Raw genomic sequence first — 23625 nt, 5'->3', positions numbered from 1 at the left:
CAAATCTGACCTATCTGGTCTAGGATGTTCCTGTTCGAGAACTGTTTTGTTTCTGTTGCCTCTACTATTATTGACAGAACTGTTTTGGTTCAGTTGTCTACTGTTTAGCATTTGATTTATGATAATGTGCTCATTCTTCTCATGCCTTATTAACATTTCTCATACTATTAGATTGTTGGCACAAAGTAACTATCCCCTAGCAACATTTTAAATCACTCATGAATGATGCTGGGTTCCAGTACTATTTCTGCTTGTTTTGTATTTTTCGTGTTTTTAGGTACCTGATCTAACTTTGATGCACTAACATGCTCAGTCATGGTGATATTTTTTTTATGCCTCCCTTTAGGTCATCTCTGGGAGTGGAAAACCATGACTAGAGCTTGGGCTTCACTTTTAAGCTTTAATCCTGCCATTATTACTGGTTGGGTGTCACCTCTGGACATGACCACTCCTGGCTCTAACATGACAAATTATACCTGCTTGTTGCCAACAAGATGCATTTTGAACTACTGCTTACTATGCATTCCCTAAAATGTACTTAATAAAAATTCCAAATTTGATTTACTTTCCATATGGCTGACAGTCACTAATGTAAATCTATGCTCTAATAATGTACATCATAATAAATGAATGTTTGTAATAAATTAATGTTTTCTTCGCGCAGTGGGGCCCCTCCAAGTAGAGGGAGGATGTTCCTGGGATGTTGCTGTCCTAAATACTATATTTCATTATTTGGACCCTACTTTCATTATCTGAATAGCATTGTGCCAGTTATGTTACAGAGGGAGGGGATTCTTGGCACACAACCCCCTGTGGCATTAAAAGTGCTATCCTTATTCAATCCTGCTAGCTGACCATTGGTGGATCCTCGACTGGGTCTTGTTTAGTGTCAGCCAGGGTGCAGGGAATCTTATTGCTTGGGACGTTTCACCTTTACCCCCAGCTAATAGCAAGTTATGCTTTTATTTTACCTTCTAACCCTGTACCTGCTTTCTGTGTCTGCACTATGTTCAGATTTCCATTCCTGCTCTGCCCTGGATTTCTACGATGCATCTATTATCAAGTTCCCTTGCCGCAGGAGGCCCCTCAATTCCTAAATATGGCCAGCAGTCCCCGGTCACCTGTGACAGAAGGTTTGCTATGAGTTCTGACTCCCCCAAATCGATTTAGTCATACCTATGGGTCCCAAACTGTTTCAAATCTGGGACTGCTTTGCAACCTTCCTGAAACTAAAAGGACTTTCACACAGATTTTATTTCTCATTTTCATGTTTACTTTTTTTTTATTATTGAAAACTGCAAATTTAATAATACATTTACTGTAATTTCCAAAGGGCTCTTTCACAGTAGCCTACACGCTAGAAAGCATGTGCACTGGTGTACACTGTGTAAAAGCAGTGAGGGATCATGTGGTGTATTACTTAAAGGACAACTTTTGTAAGAAAAAAAAGAAAAGAAAAAAAAACAATGAAGCATATACAATTGCGACTCAAGTCATATTGTAATTGAATGCTATTAAAAATTACCTTTCCTTTTCAATCTGCAGCTCTGTAATTTTCTGTAAAATGCAATACTATATGGCTACTAGACATGTGCAGAACTGGAAAATTTGTTTTGTTTCGTTTCAGATAGATTCGTTATGTTACTAATTTCGTTTAGCTATGAAATTTGTTTAGTTTGGTTTCGGAATTTGATTAGTTTCATTTAGTTTTTACGTAAAATTTTGTTTAGTGTTCATTAAAATTTGTTTAATTTATAAATTTTCTAACAAATTCCAACTCTTCAGAATGATTAGAATTCAGATTGGTCAGAAAACTATCAACCGATTTGAATTCTGTGTAATAAAATAGCTGTTTTTTAAGCAGCGGGGCGGGAAATCGGCTGCCGCATCCTTAACAATAACCATGAGCCATAATCTGTCAGCGGACTTCCCCACTGACAGTTGAATGTAAAGAAAAGAATGGCACCAATTGCCTGGGGAAGCCAGCTAACAGATGATGACTCATGGTTGTTAAGGACGCGGGTGGCCGGCCCGCTGCTTAAAGCGGGAGTTCACCCATTTGTGTTTTTTTTTATCTTTTCCCCATAGCTGGATGCTCGTTTTGTCTAGGGGAATCGGCTATTTGTTTTAAAATATGATCCGTACTTACCCGTTTTCGAGATGCATCTTCTCCGTCGCTTCCGGGTATGGGTCTTCGGGAGCGGGCGTTCCTTCTTGATTGACAGTCTTCCGAGAGGCTTCCGACGGTCGCATCCATCGCGTCACTAGTAGCCGAAAGAAGTCGAACGTCGGTGCGGCTCTATACTGCGCCTGCGCACCGACGTTCGACTTCTTTTGGAAAATCGTGACGCGTTGGATGCGACCGTCGGAAGCCTCTCGGAAGACTGTCAATCAAGAAGGAACGCCCAGTCCCGCAGCCCATACCCGGAAGCGACGGAGAAGATGCATCTCGTAAGTACGGATCATATTTTAAAACAAATAGCCGATTCCCCTAGACAAAACGAGCATCCAGCTATGGGGAAAATGTGTTCTCCATGGGTGAACCTCCGCTTTAACAACCAGCTATTTCTTCACACAGATTTCAAAACGGTCGATCGTTTTTTCGACCGATCCAAATTATAGTTGTTCTCAAAAGTTATAATTTGTTAGAAAACGAATAAACAAAACAAATTTTAACAGATTTCAACTAAATTCAGTACTATTTGTTACGATTTCATTTCATAACCAAAAATTTGTCCCAATTTGTATTCGAACCAAAATGAATTGTCTAATGGCTACCTGGAGGTGTTCTGTACACCCCAGAAACATAATTTCCTGCTTGTATGATTGGCTCACTGATTTTACCAGAAGTCTGCACAAGATACAAGTCAGATATCAGGCATCCCCCGCAAAAAAAAAAAAATTTTGGTGAGATACTCCCAACAGGAAATCAAAGTGATGCAGACCATAACATTTTCCTCCCTAGAGCCTTGTAAGTGCAGCAACTGATTGATAATTATGAAACCACTCCTATTATATTCACTTACCACACAAACACAGACATATACACGGATTTCTTCAGAATAACAAAAGGTAGGAATCTACAACAAAGTTTGTTAAAATTCTTGCAATGTACATAGATTACCCAGAGGGGGATTTGTTTCTCAACAAAAGTTACTCTTTAAAGCGGTAAACCCGCACATTTAAAGAAAAAAAAAACCTTGCAACGCAGACATAATGAGCTAGTATGCAGGGCATACTAGCTCATTATGAAATACTTACCTCAGAACAAAGCCCCCTGTATCGGAGCCTGGTCCACGCCGAGGGAGCTGACATCTTGCCCTTGGCGTGTCTTCCGGGTTCGCGGCTCCAGCTCTGTGAGTGGCACGCGCGTGGGAGTTTTCTTCCCGGCAAGGTCCGGGAACGCTGCCAGAACTTCAGCTGGGGCATTCAGAGTGCATACACCGTGATGTCAGTGGCTGCATGCATAGGGAATATCTCCTAAACTGTACAGGTTTAGGAGATATACATTTTACCTACAGGTAAGCCTTATTATAGGCCTACCTGTAGGTAAAAGTGTAAAAAATTGGTTATACAACCACTTTAAGTGCATTGCATCGTTCACTTTTTGAAAAAGTCCCAAAATGAATCTTCATTCAAGTTAATGCACTGCATACAGTTCACATACACAAAATAATGACATGCTAAATGTGCGGTGAAATGCATTGAGCATTGTAAAAAAAAAAATTATGCAGTGCATCGCACCTCAACGCAGTGTTGTGAACAGGGTACATAAAAATAATTGCTTTCTATGTGCTGTTGTGTTGAGCTTGCATTGATCTATGCAGATTGATGCATCTTAATGGATATTGGAGTTACATTTATAGTTCATATTGATCTCTACTATGTAATTATAGTTAGTTAGTTTCTAAATGGATTGTGGTCCAGATACTGATGGGGGACTAACACTGATGTATATATATAAGGAATGTGATGAGCACTTACCAAGGACATTCACTTTGAAGCTGAAACTGTCATTCAGATTATGTTGAGTATTGACTACTTGTATAGTGTAAATTCCAGAGTCATTTTCTCCTAAGTTCTTTATAAACAAGCTGTGTTTTTCTGCATTTGTCTTATAACAGGTACTGTTCTTTTCTATTAGTTTGCCATCTTTCAACCTGTGAGAAGAAAAAAATAATTATTTAAAAAGTTATCGATTTTTGGAGGTAGTTTTCATTTCATAAGCTATTTACTTTAGCTGATGGAAAGAAAAATAATAAAAAACAAAAACAAAAAACAAACAGCTCTGACCAGCTGTCACTAATTCCCGGAGCACACTGTTTCATCTCTCAGATGCCTTTTTCTTTGTTTGCTCTTTAGAACCACAGTTTACAATATTAAATCCTTTCTACTTAACATAATTTGGTGCTGAGTGCATGTCTTTTCTAACCTTCTTCTCTACATACTCTAGTCTGGCCAACTCCCAAGGCAGCATTTATACAAGGAGTCTAAAAAGAATTCCCTTCACCCTATGTTGTTTGTCCTAATAATACTGGCCTTAATCCAAGAAAACTCGAAGATCAAGCCACAAGCCAAACCTGAATACAATGGTGGCTTGCAGCACTTTCCTAGGTGCAGACAGTACGAGTAGCATTGTCACCATTCCAGTTACAAATGACATATAGCATGGAATCACTTTTAGACTTTTTTGCTAATTTCCCTTATTACCAATTTCCAACTAAAAAAGTGTAGTTTTCATAAACATTTCACATTTTAGATTTGTATTCATATTAATACAGCCTGGTTTATGTTCAGAAAGGACGTGTTTCAGCTTTGTTTCAGCTTTGTTACTTAAAGCGGGGGTTTACCCAAAAATCAACTTTCTGCCAATAGATCCAGCATACTGCTGACATCTGCAGTATGCTGTTGGTACTTATCGTTTTATCAGCCGTTGTTATCCAGCTCTGAGCGGGGATTCCTTCCGGGTATAGGCGTTCCTAAGCCAAGCAGAGTTGATTGACGGGCTGCTAAAGCGCGTCACGAATTCCGAAAATACCCAAAGTGGCGCTCGAGTGTTTACGGCGCCTGCGCAGTCAGCTCTACATGGCAGGCGACGTAAACACTCGAGTGTCACTTCGGGTATTTTCGGAAGGCGTGACGCGCTTTAGCAGCCCGTCATTAAAATCCGCTTGGCTTAGGAACACCTATTCCCCGAAGGAATCCCTGCTCGGAGCCGGATAACAACGCTGATAAAACGATAAGTACCAAAAAAAAAAAACCAGCATACTGCAGATGTCAGCAGTATGCTGGATCTATTGGCAGAAAGTTGATTTTTGGGTGAACCTCCGCTTTAAAGCAAAATTGAGCCCAAGTACACAAATGTAATATATTGCAGTTTACCAGTCCCCAGATGTGGGGGCTGCAATAACTTTTGTCCTTGGGTAACAACACATTCACTGAAGTGTATCTATGTAGGAGCAGCATTGTAACCCTAGAACAGGACTACAGAGCTGTAGTCTACAGAAAGAAATGAAAACAATGCTGATAAGGGTCCTTTCAGACATGCAGATCCCGTAGGGATCCATTTCTTTCATATCCGTTTGCTCAGCGGGGATCGCTCCGTTGATCCCCGCTGAGCTGGCAGATGACAGGACAGTCCCCGCACACTGTGCAGGGACCACCTTGTCAGACCTCCGCTCTCCCCTATGGGGGGATCAGATGAACAGGACCGTGTTCACCTGATCCGTTTTGCAGACAATGGAAAAATAGGATTTTCCTCTGCCTGCAGAATCGGAGCATTGCGGACACCGATGAGATCGGGTGTCAGCAGATGTTCATCCGCTGACTCCCCGCTATCTCATAGTGATTAATGTATGTCCCTTTTTCATCCGTAAATGGATGGATGAAAAAGTGGACATACGGTCCACATGTGTGAAAGGGGCCTGAGAGGTCAGCACAAACAGAATGCACATCGCTCATCTATGTCTTCATGGATCTTGCTTTGTGTACTGGTGCGTAGTCATGTTGGAACAGGAAGGGACCAAATGGTTCCCACAAAATTGGGAGCATGAAATTGTCCAAAATGTCTTGGTATGCTGACGCCTTAACAGTTCCCTTCACTGGAACTAAGGGGCCAAGTCCAACCACTGAAAAACAACCCCACATTATAATCCCCCCTCCACCAACTGATTTGGACCAGTGCACAAAGCAAGGTCCATAAAGACATGGACGAGTGAGTTTGTGGTGGAGGAACTTGACTGGCCTGACCTCAACCCAAATTCAACCAGTGAAAACTGCGAGCCAGGCATTCTCGTCCAACATCAGTGCCTGACCTCACAAAAGCGCTTCTGGAAGAACGGTCAAACATTCCCATAGACACACTCCTAAACTTTGTGGACAGCCTTCCCAGAAGAGTTGAAGCTGTTATAGCTGCAAAGGGTGCAACAACTGAATAGTAAACGCTAAAGATTAAGACTGGGATGCCATTAAAATTCATGTGCGTGTAAAGGCAGGTGTCCCAATACTTTTGACAATATAGTGTATCTCACAGGATCAACAGTTATTTTTTTCTTTGCATTTGCCAAACAGATATAACAAAATGTTTCAATGGCAAATGTAACAGGGCAAAAGGGAGCAAATGAGAGAAGTTCAATGTTAAGGTTTACATACACTCAAATAAATGCAGAAATGTATACATTAGTTACTAGAAATGTAAATTAGCTAGTACAATGGCTCTTTATAATATACTTAACAACTTTTAAAATATCAGCCACATTGATTTCAATAGGTTGGCCAACTAATAGACAAAAGCCGGTCATAGATAGATCTAAATTCCGCTGGTTCAGCAGGGACTGGCGTTATTTTGTTCCATGTATGGGCAGGCTGGTTGTACAGAAGTCGATTTACCAAATGTACAACCAGCATGTTCTGTTTTTCCCTGAAGGATCAGTGCCGCTGTCTATAGCTGGCAGCACTGATTATTGTATTCAGACGGTGGGGAAGTCTCCCCGATGTCAGAATACAATAATTTAGCGGGAGGGATTCCCTCATCCACCTTGAGGCCTCGTACACACGGCCGAGTTTCTCGGCAAAACCCAGCAAGAATTTTTTTCGCTGAGAAAACTGGTCTTGTGTACATTTTCGTCGAGTAAACTGTCAAGAAACTCGCTAGCCAAAAAGAGAGGAAGTTCTCTATTTCCTTGACAGGAATGGAGAAACTTGCCTTGTCAAGTTCCTCGACAGCCTAACAAGGAACTCGACGAGGAAAACGATGTGTTTCGCCCGTCGAGTTTCTCGGTCGTGTGTACGAGGCTTCAGTGTGTGGATGGGGAATCGGTTGTTTTGGGGGGGGGGGTTCAAAATGGCAGGAAGGGGGCATGCTACAGAACAGAATGGGACCTGCAATGGGAGAAAAGGGCCTGAGATCAGATGGGAAGGGCCCCTGGACCGATAGAAAGAGCCCGGGTGGTCGGGGGAGGGGGGTTCTTTATAGTTTCTTGCACCGGGGCCCTGAAGGTTCTAGTTATGCTTCTGACAGTATATATATCTAAAAACAATTAACAAGACAATAAATTCCCTTTAAACCTTTTTTCTACAGTCTCTCAGCACCTCGAACAATCTACAGGTCAACATCATTAATGAGCTTTGGGTTTGCGTAAAGGTTTGGCTTGCGATGAACACAACCTGCTTACAGTTGACAGACATGGAAAAATATTGCAGCTATTCAATGATTCAGCAATCAACTAATAACAAAGCCTTTACTGGTCTCTGGATTAGGCCAGGTGGCTTAGAATGGGGGATTTGTTATTTGCCTTCCCCTCTATCTTAAAAGGTTTTTTTTTAACTTGTAAAGAATCAGCCTGGGATGCTTCTGCTGTATTTAAGCCAAGCAATAATGTAAAAGTAAAGATGAGTATTACTCATGCAAAGTATGCAATGCCAGAACAGGTGTCTCTGATGCTGTCCATGAGAATTATACAGGCATCTCCCAAGCATGTAAAGGAAAGGATTGTCCTTGAATTCACGATAAAGGGTGACTCCATCCATGCTGTTCAAAAATTGTAAAAAAAAATATTTGCATTGGTACATTTCCCCCAGGGCAGTGCCCAGCTCCCCATGCCCTTTGTTTAACAATATCTTTCCTATTAGCCTTGAAAATAGACAGTATTGATATTTAAGATTCACTTTTCATAGACTTGATTGGGGTTTGTATTTAAGTTCGCAATTTACGGACTTCACAATGGGCACGGCAAACCGAACCTAGATACATTTCCTCATGCCTACTCAACAGTAGGTAATTCATCAATTTGCTTGCCATTAAATTTGTGAACAATTCATTTTTTACAGCATCAGCATCTGAAGGTCATTTTACTAATCGTGTATAGGCACCAACCAAAGTCCCTATCTTACATTTAGACAAACACATGAGAGCTTTCCCTCCTAACAATTACTTGCAGAGATTATAATCACTGCACCATATCATTTTGAAAGTCAACAGGAAACACTGTGAACCTCTCATATATGAACCATTGTTTGGGTGGTTTTCTTTATATTTGACATGACCACAAGTACCCTTGTGACTACATGCTACACTCCTCACTTATATAAAAATATTCCTCAAAATATGACCCTCTTCAAATTCAAAGGTTATTTTAGAAATGAAGAGATAATGCACATTGATATATGACAAATCTACTTTTTACTCACAGCCCCCCAAAGTCATGACTCACCAGTTGCTTTGTGGAGGTGGAAAAGCTTTGACTTTAACCAATAATTTCAGTTCATCACCTTCTTTTTCTTCATACAAATGTTTCTTTGGAGGACGAATGTACAAGAAAGGCTTTTCTAAAGAATAGACATAACAAGAATAAAAAGAAAACTCGGGGCATGATTTTTCTCTGCTTCAGTTAAGTAACACCTACAGGTTTTGCCCCTTCCCCTCTTTCCAGAGAGCTGACCTCTTTGTCACTCTGCTCTCTCCTTATCAGAACATCCCTTGTTACCAGCACAGCTGACTAGCTACTTGTATTAGTTCTCCCTTGCCAAGTCTGATTTCTAATGCATAGTAGATGGCAATAGGCTGCTATCAAATAAAATTATTATACTTACATACACAGCTTGCATTAAAAAAAACACCTTTAATAATGTAATAATATCGAGCTTCATTAGTTGTGTCTTTTATATCTGCCATTACTGCAACTTTTAGCTTAAAAAGTGTTAAAAAAATTGGCAAAAATAGTTCTAGATCCAAATACCAACAGTGTTAATTTTGGCCTCAAATTTTGATTTAGTTTTAGTTGTAGTTTAGTCAACTAAAATCTCCAGTATATTTTAGTCGACTAAAATCTAATGGGTTTAGTTACATTGTAATGCATTATTTAAGCATTTCTCTAGAAACTCATTATATACTCCTGGAGTAAAAATCTAATAACATGTTATTGTTTATGGTATTAAAGAGGTTGTAAACCCTGTAAAAAAAAGAAAAAAAAAACCTGGAAGACAATATGCATGCATGCAGTATGCATCGCATACTAGCTCATTATGAACCTTAGAACAAAGCTATCTCAGCCGCGCCCTTGCACCGCTGAGACGGCTGACATATTCCCCGGCGTTTCTTCCGAGTTTGCAGGCTGCGGCACTGTGATTGGCCAGAGCCACGATGACGTCACTCCGACGCATGCCCGCAGGAGGCACCGGTCACAGCACAGGGTCCTAAAGGAACGGCACGGGCAGCCATTTCTTCAGAGCGAATGCGCAGACGACGTCAGTGTTGGCGTATATAGTAAATATCTCCTAAACGGTGCAAGTTTAGGAGATATTTACAGTACAGTACCTACAGACGCAGATTTAGCCTCTGTGATATATTACGTCTTTATAAATAAAACCAAATTTCATAAACAAACAAAAATATTGCTTTTTGTCAAACAGAAATGCAACTTCAAAGTATAAAAAAAAACTAAAAAACTGCAAACTTCTATTGGCTGTAATGCCATTGCACATATTACCTGAATATAGTACCCACATTAAATATTAGGGTACTATACTATATACCAGTGATGGCGAACCTGTGGCACGCGTGCCACAGCTGGCACGCCAAGCCCTCTCTGTGGGCACTCAGCAGGCTCCCAGGATAGGAGAGGGAATCCCCCAGCAATGCAGTTATTTTCACTCGTGCGGGCGCGGAGTAGCCGGCTCCCTTTCTATCATTAATGCGATCGGGCAGTGGGACGGCAGATGTTTGTAAAGCCCTCCCTGCATACACTAAAGCAGCCCAATGGAAATAACACAGAGGGAGTGTCTGCTGTAAGCAGCGCGCAATGCCTCTGAAAAGCCAGGAAGAGAAGAATGATCCTCCCTTCCTGGACTTGGGCAGCCAATAGGAGAGCGGCTTCCTGTGCAGGCCGGGCCTCCAGCACTGAGCACTGAAGCATGGCAATATGGAGGACTTTGGCTGAACACATGCACAGGTAGGACAGTGCTATGGGTGAGGGAGGGAGAGGTGAGGGCTCGCAGAGGACACTGCTGTGTATGTGGGGGGGATGTGAAGGGGGCAGAGGACAATGCTTTGTTGGGAAGGGCCCTGTGTTCTGAGCGTCCCATCCCTGTATTCTGAGAATCCCATGCCTGATCCATCCCATCCCATCCATGTATTCTGAGAATCCTATCTCTGATCCATCCCATCCCTGTATTCTGAGAATCCCATGCCTGATCCATCCCATCCCTGTATTCTGAGAATCCTATCTCTGATCCATCCCATCCCTGTATTCTGAGAATCCCGTGCCTGATCCATCCCATCCCTGTATTCTGAGAATCCCATGCCTGATCCATCCCATCCCATCCCTGTATTCTGAGAATCCCATGCCTGATCCATCCCATCCCATCCCTGTATTCTGAGAATCCTATCTCTGATCCATCCCATCCCTGTATTCTGAGAATCCCATGCCTGATCCATCCCATCCCTGTATTCTGAGAATCCCATCTCTGATCCATCCCATCCCTGTATTCTGAGAATCCCATCCCTGATCCATCCCATCCCTGTATTCTGAGAATCCCATCCCTGTATTCTGAGAATCCCATCCCTGATTCATCCAATCCCTGTATTCTGAGAATCCCATCCCTGTATTCTGAGAATCCCATCTCTGATCCATCCCATCCCTGTATTCTGAGAATCCCATCCCTGATCCATCCCATCCCTGTATTCTGAGAATCCCATCCCTGTATTCTGAGAATCCCATCCCTGATCCATCCAATCCCTGTATTCTGAGAATCCCATCCCTGTATTCTGAGAATCCCATGCCTGATCCATCCCATCCCTGTATTCTGAGCATCCTATCTCTGATCCATCCCATCCCTGTATTCTGAGAATCCCATCCCTGATCAATCCCGTCCCTGTATTCTGAGAATCCCATCCCTGTATTCTGAGAATCCCATGCCTGATCCATCCCATCCCTGTATTCTGAGAATCCCATCTCTGATCCATCCCATCCCTGTATTCTGAGAATCCCATCCCTGTATTCTGAGAATCCCATGCCTGATCCATCCCATCCCTGTATTCTGAGCATCCTATCTCTGATCCATCCCATCCCTGTATTCTGAGAATCCCATGCCTGATCCATCCCATCCCTGCATTCTGAGAATCCCATCTCTGATCCATCCCATCCCTGTATTCTGAGAATCCCATACCTGTATTCTGAGAATCCCATCCCTGATCCATCCCATCCCTGTATTCTGAGCATCCTATCTCTGATCCATCCCATCCCTGTATTCTTAGAATCCCATACCTGATCCATCCCATCCCTGTATTTTGAGCACAATGCACTCCTTTGAAAAAGCACAAAGGTTTTTTATCTGGACACAATGGTAAGGTTGTTGGTCCCTTAGGGCTCATTCAAAGGGATGATCAGTCCTATCCTCCTGTACAGAGCCGCTGGTAGATTTATTCCATGTTGGCACTTTGAAAAAATTAAATTGGTTTTGTGTCGCGGTTTGGGCACTCGGGCTCAAAAAGGTTCGCCATCACTGCTATATACTATATATATATATATATACTATACTATTTTTCTTTCAGCAGCTTAGTAGATGCCCCCAACTTAGTCTCTAGTAGGACTGGGGATAGATTAAGCGAGATAAAATCGGTGGCCACGGTAGAGACATGCACCCCTAGGTACTTAAATGAGCTAACCCAACAGAGCGGGTTATCGGGCAGGGAGGTGGATCTGGCCGCCTGGTCAATCGGGAAGAGCAGCGACTTGGACCAGTTCACCTTGAGCCCAGTGACCGAGGCGAACGTGTTCAGCACAGTCAGTGCGCCTTTCAGCGAGGGACCAGCGTCATTCAGGAATAGTAGCATATCGTCCGCGTACAAGGCCACCCTCTCCTCCAGCAAGCCCACACGAAGACCTTTAATAAGTGGTGAGGAGCGGAGGGCCTCCGCCACCGGTTCAATGGCAAGGGCAAAAAGGGCCGGAGAGAGAGTTTTAGTCATATTTTAATTGACTAAAATAGTGTTAATTTAGTCAACAAAATTAACACGGAATACCTATGATCAAAAGCTCTTAGAGCCCTTTCACGATGAGCTGTGGGCAACGTTGGCAGTAAAGCGCAGCTAAATTTAGCAGCGTTTTAACGGTGCTATTCGGCCATTAGCAGGGAGCTTTTAACCCCCACTAGTGAAAGGGTTAAATTTGCATGTGTAACGCCGCTGCCGAAGCGCTTTGAATCGTTTTGTAGGAGCTTTGCCAGCAGTGCACATTCATTTCGATGGGCAGGGGCGGTGGGCCTCAAATATGCTGCTCCTTCAGGACTCTTTTTTACGTCCCGCCAACGCAGCGCCCCAGTGTGAAAGCGGGGAGGCATTTTTTAGGCGCTTTACAGACGCTATTTTTAGCCCTTTAGCGCCTGTAAAAAGCCTCATGCCACGTACACACGACTGTTATTCATGTCATGCAAAAAACTAAGTTTTTCTCGATGTGATTTGTCATGATTCCTCTCAAGCATGCCTTGCATACAAACGCTCGTAAAAGCGTACACACAACGTTTTTCAGAGCAGGTTCTAAAAACAATTTGTCGAGAAAAATGCTCTGAAGCATACATACAACCGTTTTTCAAGACCAATTTAAAAAATTGCATGTTTCTCGTCATGAAAAATGGTCGTGTGTACGCGGCATTAGTGTGAAAGGGATCTTAACATAAAAAATAAAAAAAATCTTATTACAGACAATCTAGAGTGTTTTCATGCATGTGGCATATATTTCATGTGTGTGCTGTTGGATTGTAATAATAATCAAGTGAGTTCAAGGCACAGAGGTTATAATTTTCAGAAAGAATGTTAATGTATGGGAATAATAAGGTGAGAAAGAAAATCTCAACTCCTAAAAAATAAAGTTAGGAGTGTGAGAAGAAAAAGCCCAGGGTGGCTGCTATAAAGTAACAGTCACCCTAGACCCCTTTAAAATAAACATTTCAGGTGACAGATCCAGTAAGGAAAGCCATTTTTGTTTTTACAGTGATTCCTATCTTTGTGCCTGAGAAGCCCGCTCTTGTTTGTTTTATTTTCCTGACTGTATAAAATGGTGGACCCGGCCTCATCTGATATAAAGAAGAGGAATGTAGCAAGTTTGCTTATTTGGTCTGAGGAATTGTTGAGGATGGTGGATGGATTTCACATCTAGGCTGTTAGTGTTCCACATTCTGCTAATGGAATTCAGCTGCTGCCACTTGAAAATGGACAATTGTACCATCTAGTTCTTTTCTATCAACAGATTGATGAAGAATTCAAGAAATCTCTTAAAATGACCCTAGACGATGTCGTTTTGTATGTTTTACTTGTAATATAAAAAGTTGTGATGAACATCAAAGGTGACTGGGAATGTTCTCTTTCCTGAACAATTGCTACTTTTCTAGTTTTACATTTTGTAACTTTTCATTGCCTCTGATCATTTTCTACATCGTATTTTCTAGCACAATATTATCAGTGTGTGCCCAGCTCCACAAAATCGTACTAGCCGGAGACACAGGGATCAAAGCTCAAAGATGTGAAAAGATAGTAAAAATAAATACAAACACTAAATCTAAACATTATAACCCAAACCAATATTTTAAAAACAACATCAAACACACTTCTTAGGACAGTACTATAATAAGGTTAATAAATAGCTAGAGCTCCCAATATTAATAAAAGGGTAAAAAACTCAGCAGAAAAAACGTATAAATTATGTTAAGTAATAAACAGAGAAAAGAAGGCAAAAAAGACATGTACAGTATGTGGCAGGACAAATGCCGAAGATATTCCGAAAATTAAGAGTTTAAAGTCTAAAGTCACATCACAGGGGAGAGGGAGGAGAATGTTAGGGACTTTAGATTGTAAGCTCCTTGAGGGTAGGGACTGATGTGAATGTACATTGTATATGTAAAGCACTGCGTAAATTGACGGCGCTATATAAGTACCGTATTTATCGGCGTATACCGCGCACTTTTTTGCCCTGAAAATCAGGGCAAAATCGTGGGTGCGCGATATACACCGATACCCGCTTTCCCGCGCCGAGTTTGAAAACTGCGCCGGCATATACCGAGCGCAGTACACTCGTGTATAGTCGGCCAGTCTCGGCTCCTCCCGCGCTCACGTCCTGGACGTCCAGGACGTGAGCGCGACAGTAGCCGAGCCTGCCCGAGTGTACTGCGCTCGGTATATGCCGGCGCAGTATTCAAACTCGGCGCGGGAAAGCGGGAAACGAGCGAGGAGGACGCCGCAGAAGGACGCCGGACCCGACAAAGAGGACACCCGAAGCCGCAGACGGACGTCGGACCCGACGAGGCCGCCGATGGACGCAGCGCAAAACACCAAAACTGTAAGTACAAAATCCTTTTTTCCACAGGAATTTCTGGCCAACTTTAGGGGTGCGCGCTATACGCGGGAGCGCGCTATACCCCAATAAATACGGTACCTAACTAATACTAATAATAATAATTATATATGTTTTTTCTAACAAGTTCTATTTGCGTCTACCTGCTAGTCCTTCGCAATGAAAGAAAGAAAGTTACCGATCCAGGTGGATTGTGTTAGGATGATCAGTATGGTCTCAGGAGATCAAGGGTGCTGGCAATGCACAAGGCAACAAATGGAAAAAGAAAATATGGACAGCCGCACTCCAAAAAACCTTGATGGTTGTCTTTATTAAAAAAAAAGGAAAAATGCACTACAAGTCACAGCACACAACACGGGAGTAAAACAGCTGAAGCATTTTTCACTATAAATTAGTGCTTAATCATAGCTATGCGAAACGCGTCAGATGTTTTACTCCCGTGTTGTGTGCTGTGACTTGTAGTGCATTTTCCCTTTTTTTTTAAATAAAGACAACCATCAAGGTTTTTTGGAGTGCGGCTGTCCATATTTTATTTTTAGTCCTCCGCATGTGAATCTGAAATATCTGATGGCTGCAAGATGAAAGTTCCCTACACTTTATAAGAGATGTTGTAATTCTTCATAGTTGCAAAAAATGTCAGGTCTATAGCTTGCAGAGAAAATTCAGACAAATGTTACTGTAATGCCCCTTCTGACTTTTTTTTTCTCTGAAAATCTGGCCGTGTGTACAAAACATAAGAATTCCTATATAGAGCCCTGTGAAGACTGCACAGATAGCACTGGCAGGAGTGAGAACATGAATGTATCTGTGCACTAAATATTATTAGGATTTTGCAGGTAGGACTTGATGCAATGCTCTTTTAAAATGGCTTTCCAGCGGGAATATTTGTATTTGGGAAGGCTTGCACATGATTTGATTAACCCACCCCTTATTTAAATCAGTTGTAAATGTTATTTTTATTTATGGAGATATTTGCTTTCTATAAAAAAATAAAAACGGTTGATAATGTACTTACCATATATAGTTACTGAAATGTTTCTAGCCGTATGATGATAAATGGAATCCCTGCAGGTATATACTCCAGCTTGTGCCAGTGTTACGCTTTTAAAAACCAGAAGTCTTTCTCCCTTGTGTCCCTTATCCGTTGAATAGAAGGTCTTCTCGGACTCTAATACCTGATAAAACATAACAGAGCTGATTGTTTTCTAAAAAAAAAAATAGTTCAATGCATATTTCCTGCTGACTTCTCATATAAAAGTTTATCTACTGTATCTATGCTGAATTATTTATTACATACTATGGCCTTAGTAAACTGTACTGCTTTTCACAAAGTAAAATGATTGTGAGCTGCAGCATCTGTTATTATTGTCATTGATAGTAAAGCTGTCCATAGATGGATTTGGCTATCTCAGAAGGGACCGGCCGCATTTTTGATCCATCTGCGGCCTTTCCCTTTAGAGAGAAGTTGATCCAACATTCGGTTTTATCTCAAACAGGAATGTTGGAAGTGTTTCATTCGATCAGTGCTGCAATCAGATGCAGTGCTGATCACTGTATTCTGATACTGGAGGGGTCCTGCTGTCAGAATAAAAGAGCACAATGGATGGGGGGAGGGGGGTGGGATTGCGTCATCAACCTCAAATGTGTAGCAAGCCGGCTGATAAAGAAAAAAAAAAGATCCAACTATGGCCAAGTTGTGCGCGGAGCTTACTGCACCCATGTGGGGATCGGGAGAAAGCACCCCCAAAAGTGGGCTGAGGCTGCAGTGTAATGCAAGGTGGGCTTTAAGGGAGCAACTTCCAACTTAAAAGTGATGCTTCTCCATAGACAACATAATTACCTCCTTGTAATTCGTGACCCAACTTCTGTACTGTTTACACTGTTCACTCCTGGCATCAGTTCATCATTACACTCTATGCACTACAGATAACAGTCATCAATACGCTTCATAGCTCTTCTCTTTCTGTATAATGCAGCAATGAGCCTGGACTGCACTCCACCAGCTCAGTAACCCATCAACTCACTCTCAGTGACATTGATTTGTAGGTTTCACACGGAAAGCCTCTGTTCTCCCAGCCTTATCAGTACTTTCATGTCACAGCACTTGTACATGGATTCTAATTAGGACTATGCAGTTTATTAGACACCAGAGATAAGCCGGCCATACATGGATCGAAATCCGGACGGTTCAGAAGGACCGGGGTAACTTTTTTGCAAGCAGCTTGTTGGAAATTTTCTATTGATCAACGCTGCCGTCCATAGCCAGCAGCACTTGTTCAGTGTATTCTGGTGGCGGAGAAGTCTCCCTGCTGTCAGAATACAATAATACAAAAAAAATGTAATGTATGGTCAGCCTTAGACCTAGTGCACTCAGTAATGTAAAAGACCTGATCAAAGACACCCCTTTCCTTTCCCTGCAATACAAGTCTGTGCGAGGATCACATGCTGAGGGGTGTGGCTATCACTCAGCTCTGCAAGCATGGAGTAAAAGCTGGAAGCTTACTGAGTGAAAAAGTTATTTTAAAAGGTTATTTTTGGAAAAATCCCTCACAAACATTCCTACAGGGGCATGACACTATAAATAGATTGCAATGTGCAAGTCTTTAACTGGGCTTTCACAGACTGCATTATAGCCGTTCTTGACTGTATCATACTAGCTTACAAAGGCTCCACCACCAGTGATATCATAAGGGAGACAATAGTTTGTTATAGCCAGGAAACTACTATATACTGTAACTTAGCTGCTATACCAATCTTTCTCCAAAGGCTATGATATTCCTGATGTCATTCCTCAATCCTAAAGACATCTGCAGGATCAGACAACAAAGTCAGTGGCTACATTACAGCTAGCCACACATGGATCAAAATTCAGCCGGTTTAGCAGGGACTGGCCAAATTTTGATCCATGTATGGGCTAGCTGGTTGTACACAAGTCGATCTATTGATCGAATTGTGTGCAGCCAGCCAGCCTGTTTTTATTTCCTAAATGATTAGTGCTGCTGGCTCTACCTGGCAACACTGATCATTGTAGTCTACCAGCGGGGAAGGATCCCTGCCTGGCAGAATACGATAGCACAGTGAGAGGTTTCCCTTATCCACATTGAATCTGTAGATGGGGAAATCGCCTCAAAAATGTATCACATATGGCCTCCCCAAGGCAATAACCATATTTATGTCTAGTGTGGTAGTGAGAACAAGAAACATCTAAATCATTCAAGAGAGCCAATCCCAATGGATTCACCTAAAATCAGTAAGATTAAGCCCAGGTTCACACTGAGCTGCGAGAATGAACACGTGCAAGTTCAGCTGAACTGGCACAATTTCACTCCTGCTTGAAAGTCCCGATTTCGGCCACGATTTCAGAGACATCTGTGCAGGTTTCTGCACAGATGTCATTGTAAATTACAGCCCAAAATAGCAAAAAGTAGTACAGAAACTACTTTTTAAAATCGTTGCAGCGCAGATGCGGTGTTGCACCAATTAGGACGGTGCCATTGACGGCAATGGCTGCTGATTTGACATGCGATTTGGCATGTCAAATCGCATGTCAAAATGCTCCAGTGTGAACCAGGGCTAAATGTTTCACAAGATAAAATTCCTACAACACTGAATGACTGCACACAGTGGGATCAAGGATTCTACATTCGATATGAAGCTCACGTGACAATTGTTTCTGAAATATCGCATGAGATAATAAGAGAGTCAATTCACCAAAGTAAAATATTAAATATGAGGTAAATACCACAAAAAAAAAGGACTAGATCTTTACAAAAAAAAAACATACATTAGTTATTTATCACCTGATGTAGGCAGTCAGTATTTTAGCAATGTACAAAATAACAATGAGGGGAACTGCACTGACCAGTTAAGTTCAAGTTAAATGTATACAGTGTATCAGATTGATTTCAGAGTTTCATTATTTACACCATTATCGGCCTCTGGTGCAGTGTTAGCATGTAAAAAAAATAATCCTAAATTTAAGTGATAAATATCCAAAACATAATATATTACATATTTTTTAACACTTTCTGTAAAAAATGCATGTTTTTTAAGTAAATTTACTACTTGTGAGATAAATACTGCATGAGTAATTTTAACTTAAAAAATGAATGTGGTATTTATCTTTTAGTGTGTGAAAATAGCAGAAACAATACATCATGTGTCAAGTCATTGGCACATTTCTTAAGGTGCCTACAGACATTAGAAATGGGAAATGTTGTGGGCACCTTCATGACGCAGCATGGGTATAATCTGTTTTAATCACAGATTTTAGCCTTCAAGTTTGCATACTTATAGAAGAATATTTGGCTAGAAATTCAGCAAACAACTGAAAACACGCCCATCTACATTTAATAATTACACATTATTAACAAGCTCTTCATATTATTACCTTTCCATTGTGCACCCATTCCAAAATCACTCTGGAATTAAAGGGGGCCTCCCCAGCACAAAGCAGGCTAAGTGTGTCCCCTACCAGCAGGGTGGAGTTCTCTGCTTTCACCTGGACAATTTCTGTTGGTGCAAACTCTGCAGTAAAATGGAATACAAATATTTAATATTTCACAATATGGATCAGAAGAAATACACATATTACATACATTACAGGGATTATGCGCAACGGTTGTGCCAATGCTGAGGCATTGCAATTTTTATAAATATACCCCCAAAAGTTCACAAAATCAGTGCTATACTCGTGGTTGTACACACAAAACAGTTCTATATCCTTCTTTTCAGATGTTATAATTTATGATAGTGTTTTATTCAATCATCACCTAGTAATTTTTTTAAATTGATGTTCCTAGCCATAACTATATGTTTTGAGAAATGTATCTGTTGATACAAAAAATTATGTTTTGTATAGATTTGGAAATGCAAAATATGAGCTGGCATTTTTGCTAGACACTAACATAGTGCAAACAACTTAAACAATGGGGACGCGCAAAAACATGAAAATGTACACTAATGCCGCGTACACACGATCAGTCAATCCGATGGGAACAGTCTGATGGACCGTTTTCATCAGATCAAACCGATCGTGTGTGGGCTCCATCGGTTATTTATCCATCGGTTAAAAAATGTGAAACTTGTTTTAAAATTAACCGATGGATACCTAACCGATAGAAAAAAAACGATCGTTTGTAGGCATGTCCATCGGTTAAAAATCCATGCATGCTCAAAATCAAGTTGACGCATGCTTGGAAGCATTAAACTTCATTTTTTTCAGCACGTCATTGTGTTTTACGTCACCGCGTTCTGACACGGTCAGTTTTTTAACTGATGGTGTGTAGGCACGACTGATCATCAGTCAGCTTCATCGGTTAACTGATGGAAAAATCCATCAGACCGTTCTCATCGGATTGACCGATCATGTGTACAGGGCAAAAGATGTGATGAAAGCATTTAAATAACTGGAACATTCAAGTGGCAAAGGTATACCAGAACTTTCAAGTCAGTAGATGTCACCTAAAGGCACACAATCACATTTTAAATTGATAATATATCTGCAAGAATAAAATGTGTAGGTTATAAATGCATAATCCTTTCCATAACCATCTAAATTGTATGACTAAGCATCTGAGAATTCACTGTAATAGTCAGTTAACAATTAATGGCAGCATAAAGGGCTTGTAGATGGTTGGTTACACCAAGGCAGATTTAATGGAAAGAGCAGACTAAGCTTATTATGGTTAACCCTCAGGATATCAGAGCTTTTCACCCAATGATCCGTAGAGGCTTACAGAGTGGATATCGATCTCCCTCTTGACCTCCTATGCAGACTTGTCCATGTGATTCTAATTATGCTACAGTACATAGTATAGAGGGCCTATATTCGTTGAAAGTACATATTACATAATTAGGAAGATAGCTATTTTTATTTTTTATAGTTATTGTTATAAGTATAATTTAAAGTGGCTGTAATGTCATTGTTTCTCTCCTAGGACTGCAACTAGGGATCTATGAGGTGTCCGATGTCACATTCCAGGGCTGTTAGGTTAGGTACGCCTCCCAGAACTATATGTCCTATGATATTTTGGGACTGTAGTAAAACATTAAGAGGATGCCCATCAAACGCTCAAAGCACAAATAGGTGGAAAAGACTGGGGCGTGTTACCAAACCTCCTATTGCATGCAGAATAGGTACATCAGAACCTGCATATACTACAAAAAGGTGGTGACAGCACCAGTCACCCATCTCTAGGAGAGGGAGATGCTACGAATGGTCATATTAACTGGAAACTGCAGCAAATGCATCCTGTGTGGCACACTTTTTAAAGGAAGTATAGTCAAGAAAAGATTCACTGTTTTAAAAAAAAAGATTCGAACCAATCCAGCTAAAGTTTGGGGTTTCTTTGAAATAGGCGTATTGCTAGATCTGACGGGAGTTTCGTTTTTAAGAGACCCAATCAGGAATGGCAATTTGTAAGAATTCAAGTTTCCACTTTCAATGGACTATTATCACGAAATATAATCTGTTTGTGGTTAAAACTTGGAACAAATAGTATATTGTACATAAGCTCCATTTTAATTTTACATGCTCTCATAATTTAATTGGGTGTGCATTGTGTATATAAAAGGTGAGCCCCCCCCCTAATAGTGTTTTAGCTTCTCTAAACCCCTGTGAATGTCTGTTTTGCTGGACAGTGTGGACTATGTGTAAAGGTGGAATAATGTCAATAAAGGATAAAAAATGAAAAAAGCAATTCATATTATGAATACTATAATTATATATATTTGCTTGCATACAGTTATCAGAATACAATATTATTTAGTGAAAGTGAATCATTAAAATAGTTGTAACCCTCTGAAATGAAAAAATGAAAAGAGAATATCCCTCTATAGTATGTACTTGTAATTTCTGTCTCCCCTGTCATTCCTCTGCTATCTGCAGGACTCACTTCTGACAAGTCATGCCAACACCACAGAAACTCAGGAAACAGCCTTGCCCCATCCAGCACACAGAAGGTGACTGTCAGCTTCTGCTTTGCATATCTCCTTATGAGATTGTATAAAGGGGGTTCGTTCATTCCTTCACTCAGGTCTCAGATTATACTCAGCCCCCCCCTCTATGTTATTCAGTGTGTAATGTCAGATACCCACCGCCTGCCTGCTGGAGCTGAGAAAAAGACTTTGATTGTTGTGTTTCAGAAGGCTGTAGAGAAGAGAGGGCTGCAGATAATCAGGTACAATTTGTGTAGGAGGATTTGTTTCATCTCTGTAAATCACCTGAAACTAGTCGCTTCACTGGGCATATCTAAGGCTTTATAACTACTTTCATTTAATATAACAGTGAGGTAATCTTTCAAAGATGTGTGTGCTGTGATTCACTTGTATTTGCTCCCTCTGAGACTGACCTGTTTTATGACTAAACTTAGGACTGATAACGGATATTGTCTGGGCAGAGAGATAAAAAGCCTTTAGTTCTCTTTTATATTAGGTAATTAGGGTAATTAAACATGCAGTTGAGCATTTAAATTAAATAAAGATTCAGTTTATTCCCTAACATTCACTTTGCAAAGTGAATATTTATGTTGCTAAGTAAATAGTCTTTAGTCTTTTAGTAAATCAACTCCATTATATCTAGCTAAAGATTACAAAGTTATGGATCGCCAAAGGGCAAGTCAGAATGAAGATGATCAGGAATATAAACACAATACATCACAATGACATTGACCTTATATGTAACGTATCACATTTTGGGGAGATTATATTTCCCAAAAAATACCCATAGATAGAGATAGTGATCATGATTTAGCTCTGTTTTGTGAGTTGTGGTCTTTTGCTGGTCACAAATGATGGCACTTAGCTTCTTGAGGTCTCATTATTGAAAATCTCAGCTCTGCTATGGTAGAAAGCTATAATGACATTTTTTAAATCTTTAATTTAAAAGTCAAATTGGCCCTTTGGCATAGCTTCTGTGATTGTGAGCACCAGTGTTATTTTACGGAGTGTAACTTTGTATTTCAAGGTTTAGAGCACAGCAAAGCACAAATCTATGCCTTTGATTGAGTTTTGCTAAGGCTGGTAATTAGCTCAGAATTTTCTGTTTTAAAGCGGAACAATTATCTTATTAAATGATCAAATGAATGTCTATGTTTAAAGAAATTAACTTTAAGAAAAATATCATCTATTACAGGAATATTTCTCTCCGCATACCAGCAGTTTTTCAGTGACGCTTATCTAGATTATAATGAAACATTACAAAGTTTCAGATTCTTTTATTTTGCTGACAAATAAAAAGAATAGATGGAATTTCCTGTCATTTAAACAGGAATTACACCAAACTCACATGGCAAGAATTCAGTCTGTCTGGGTTGTTTTGGAACTCAAGAGCTCTTAGAAGAATGTTTTTTTCTTATTCTTAGAAATCCAATTTGTATTTTCTCTTATACTCTTCCCAGCATAACTAGTATGATTTATCTTCCTGGTCAACAGTTTTGTACTCACTGGTATATACTGTATATGTACTGGATACACTGCGTTTTATGCATTCCTTTCAGGAATGTTTCCCAACCTTTTTCAAGTCATGATGCACTACATTTTTGTGACACATTTGGGGTTGACTTATTAAAGGTTAAGTGCACCCTAACACTAAAATCTTTACATCCACAATCTAACACTAACTTATCTAGCCCTGTAAAGAAGAAATCAACATAGCTATCTTTTTTAAGCAGATCCGACATGATCCCACACTGAGCTGTCAGCTGTGGCTTTGCTGTGGAGGTGGGTGCAGAGGACACAGCCAACAATGGAAGCCCCATAGTAAGTCTATGGGTGACATTAC

General features: G+C 40.7%; 1 protein-coding gene across 1 annotated transcript in view; it reads right to left on the bottom strand.

Moving 5' to 3' along the window:
* Positions 1 to 23625, bottom strand: part of LOC120913770 (vascular endothelial growth factor receptor kdr-like) — a 239058-nt gene that overhangs the window by 105967 nt on the left and 109466 nt on the right. The window contains exons 6-9 of the mRNA XM_040323969.1: positions 19234 to 19370; positions 15859 to 16018; positions 8712 to 8826; positions 3985 to 4160 (exon numbers count right to left, since the gene is read on the bottom strand). Of these exons, the coding sequence (XP_040179903.1) occupies positions 3985 to 4160; positions 8712 to 8826; positions 15859 to 16018; positions 19234 to 19370 (588 nt within the window). The remainder of the gene's footprint in view (positions 1 to 3984; positions 4161 to 8711; positions 8827 to 15858; positions 16019 to 19233; positions 19371 to 23625) is intronic.

The sequence above is a fragment of the Rana temporaria genome, chromosome 9 (genome assembly GCF_905171775.1).
Source record: "Rana temporaria chromosome 9, aRanTem1.1, whole genome shotgun sequence".
Taxonomy (NCBI): Eukaryota; Metazoa; Chordata; class Amphibia; order Anura; family Ranidae; genus Rana; species Rana temporaria.
This window is presented reverse-complemented; position numbering and strand designations above follow the sequence as displayed.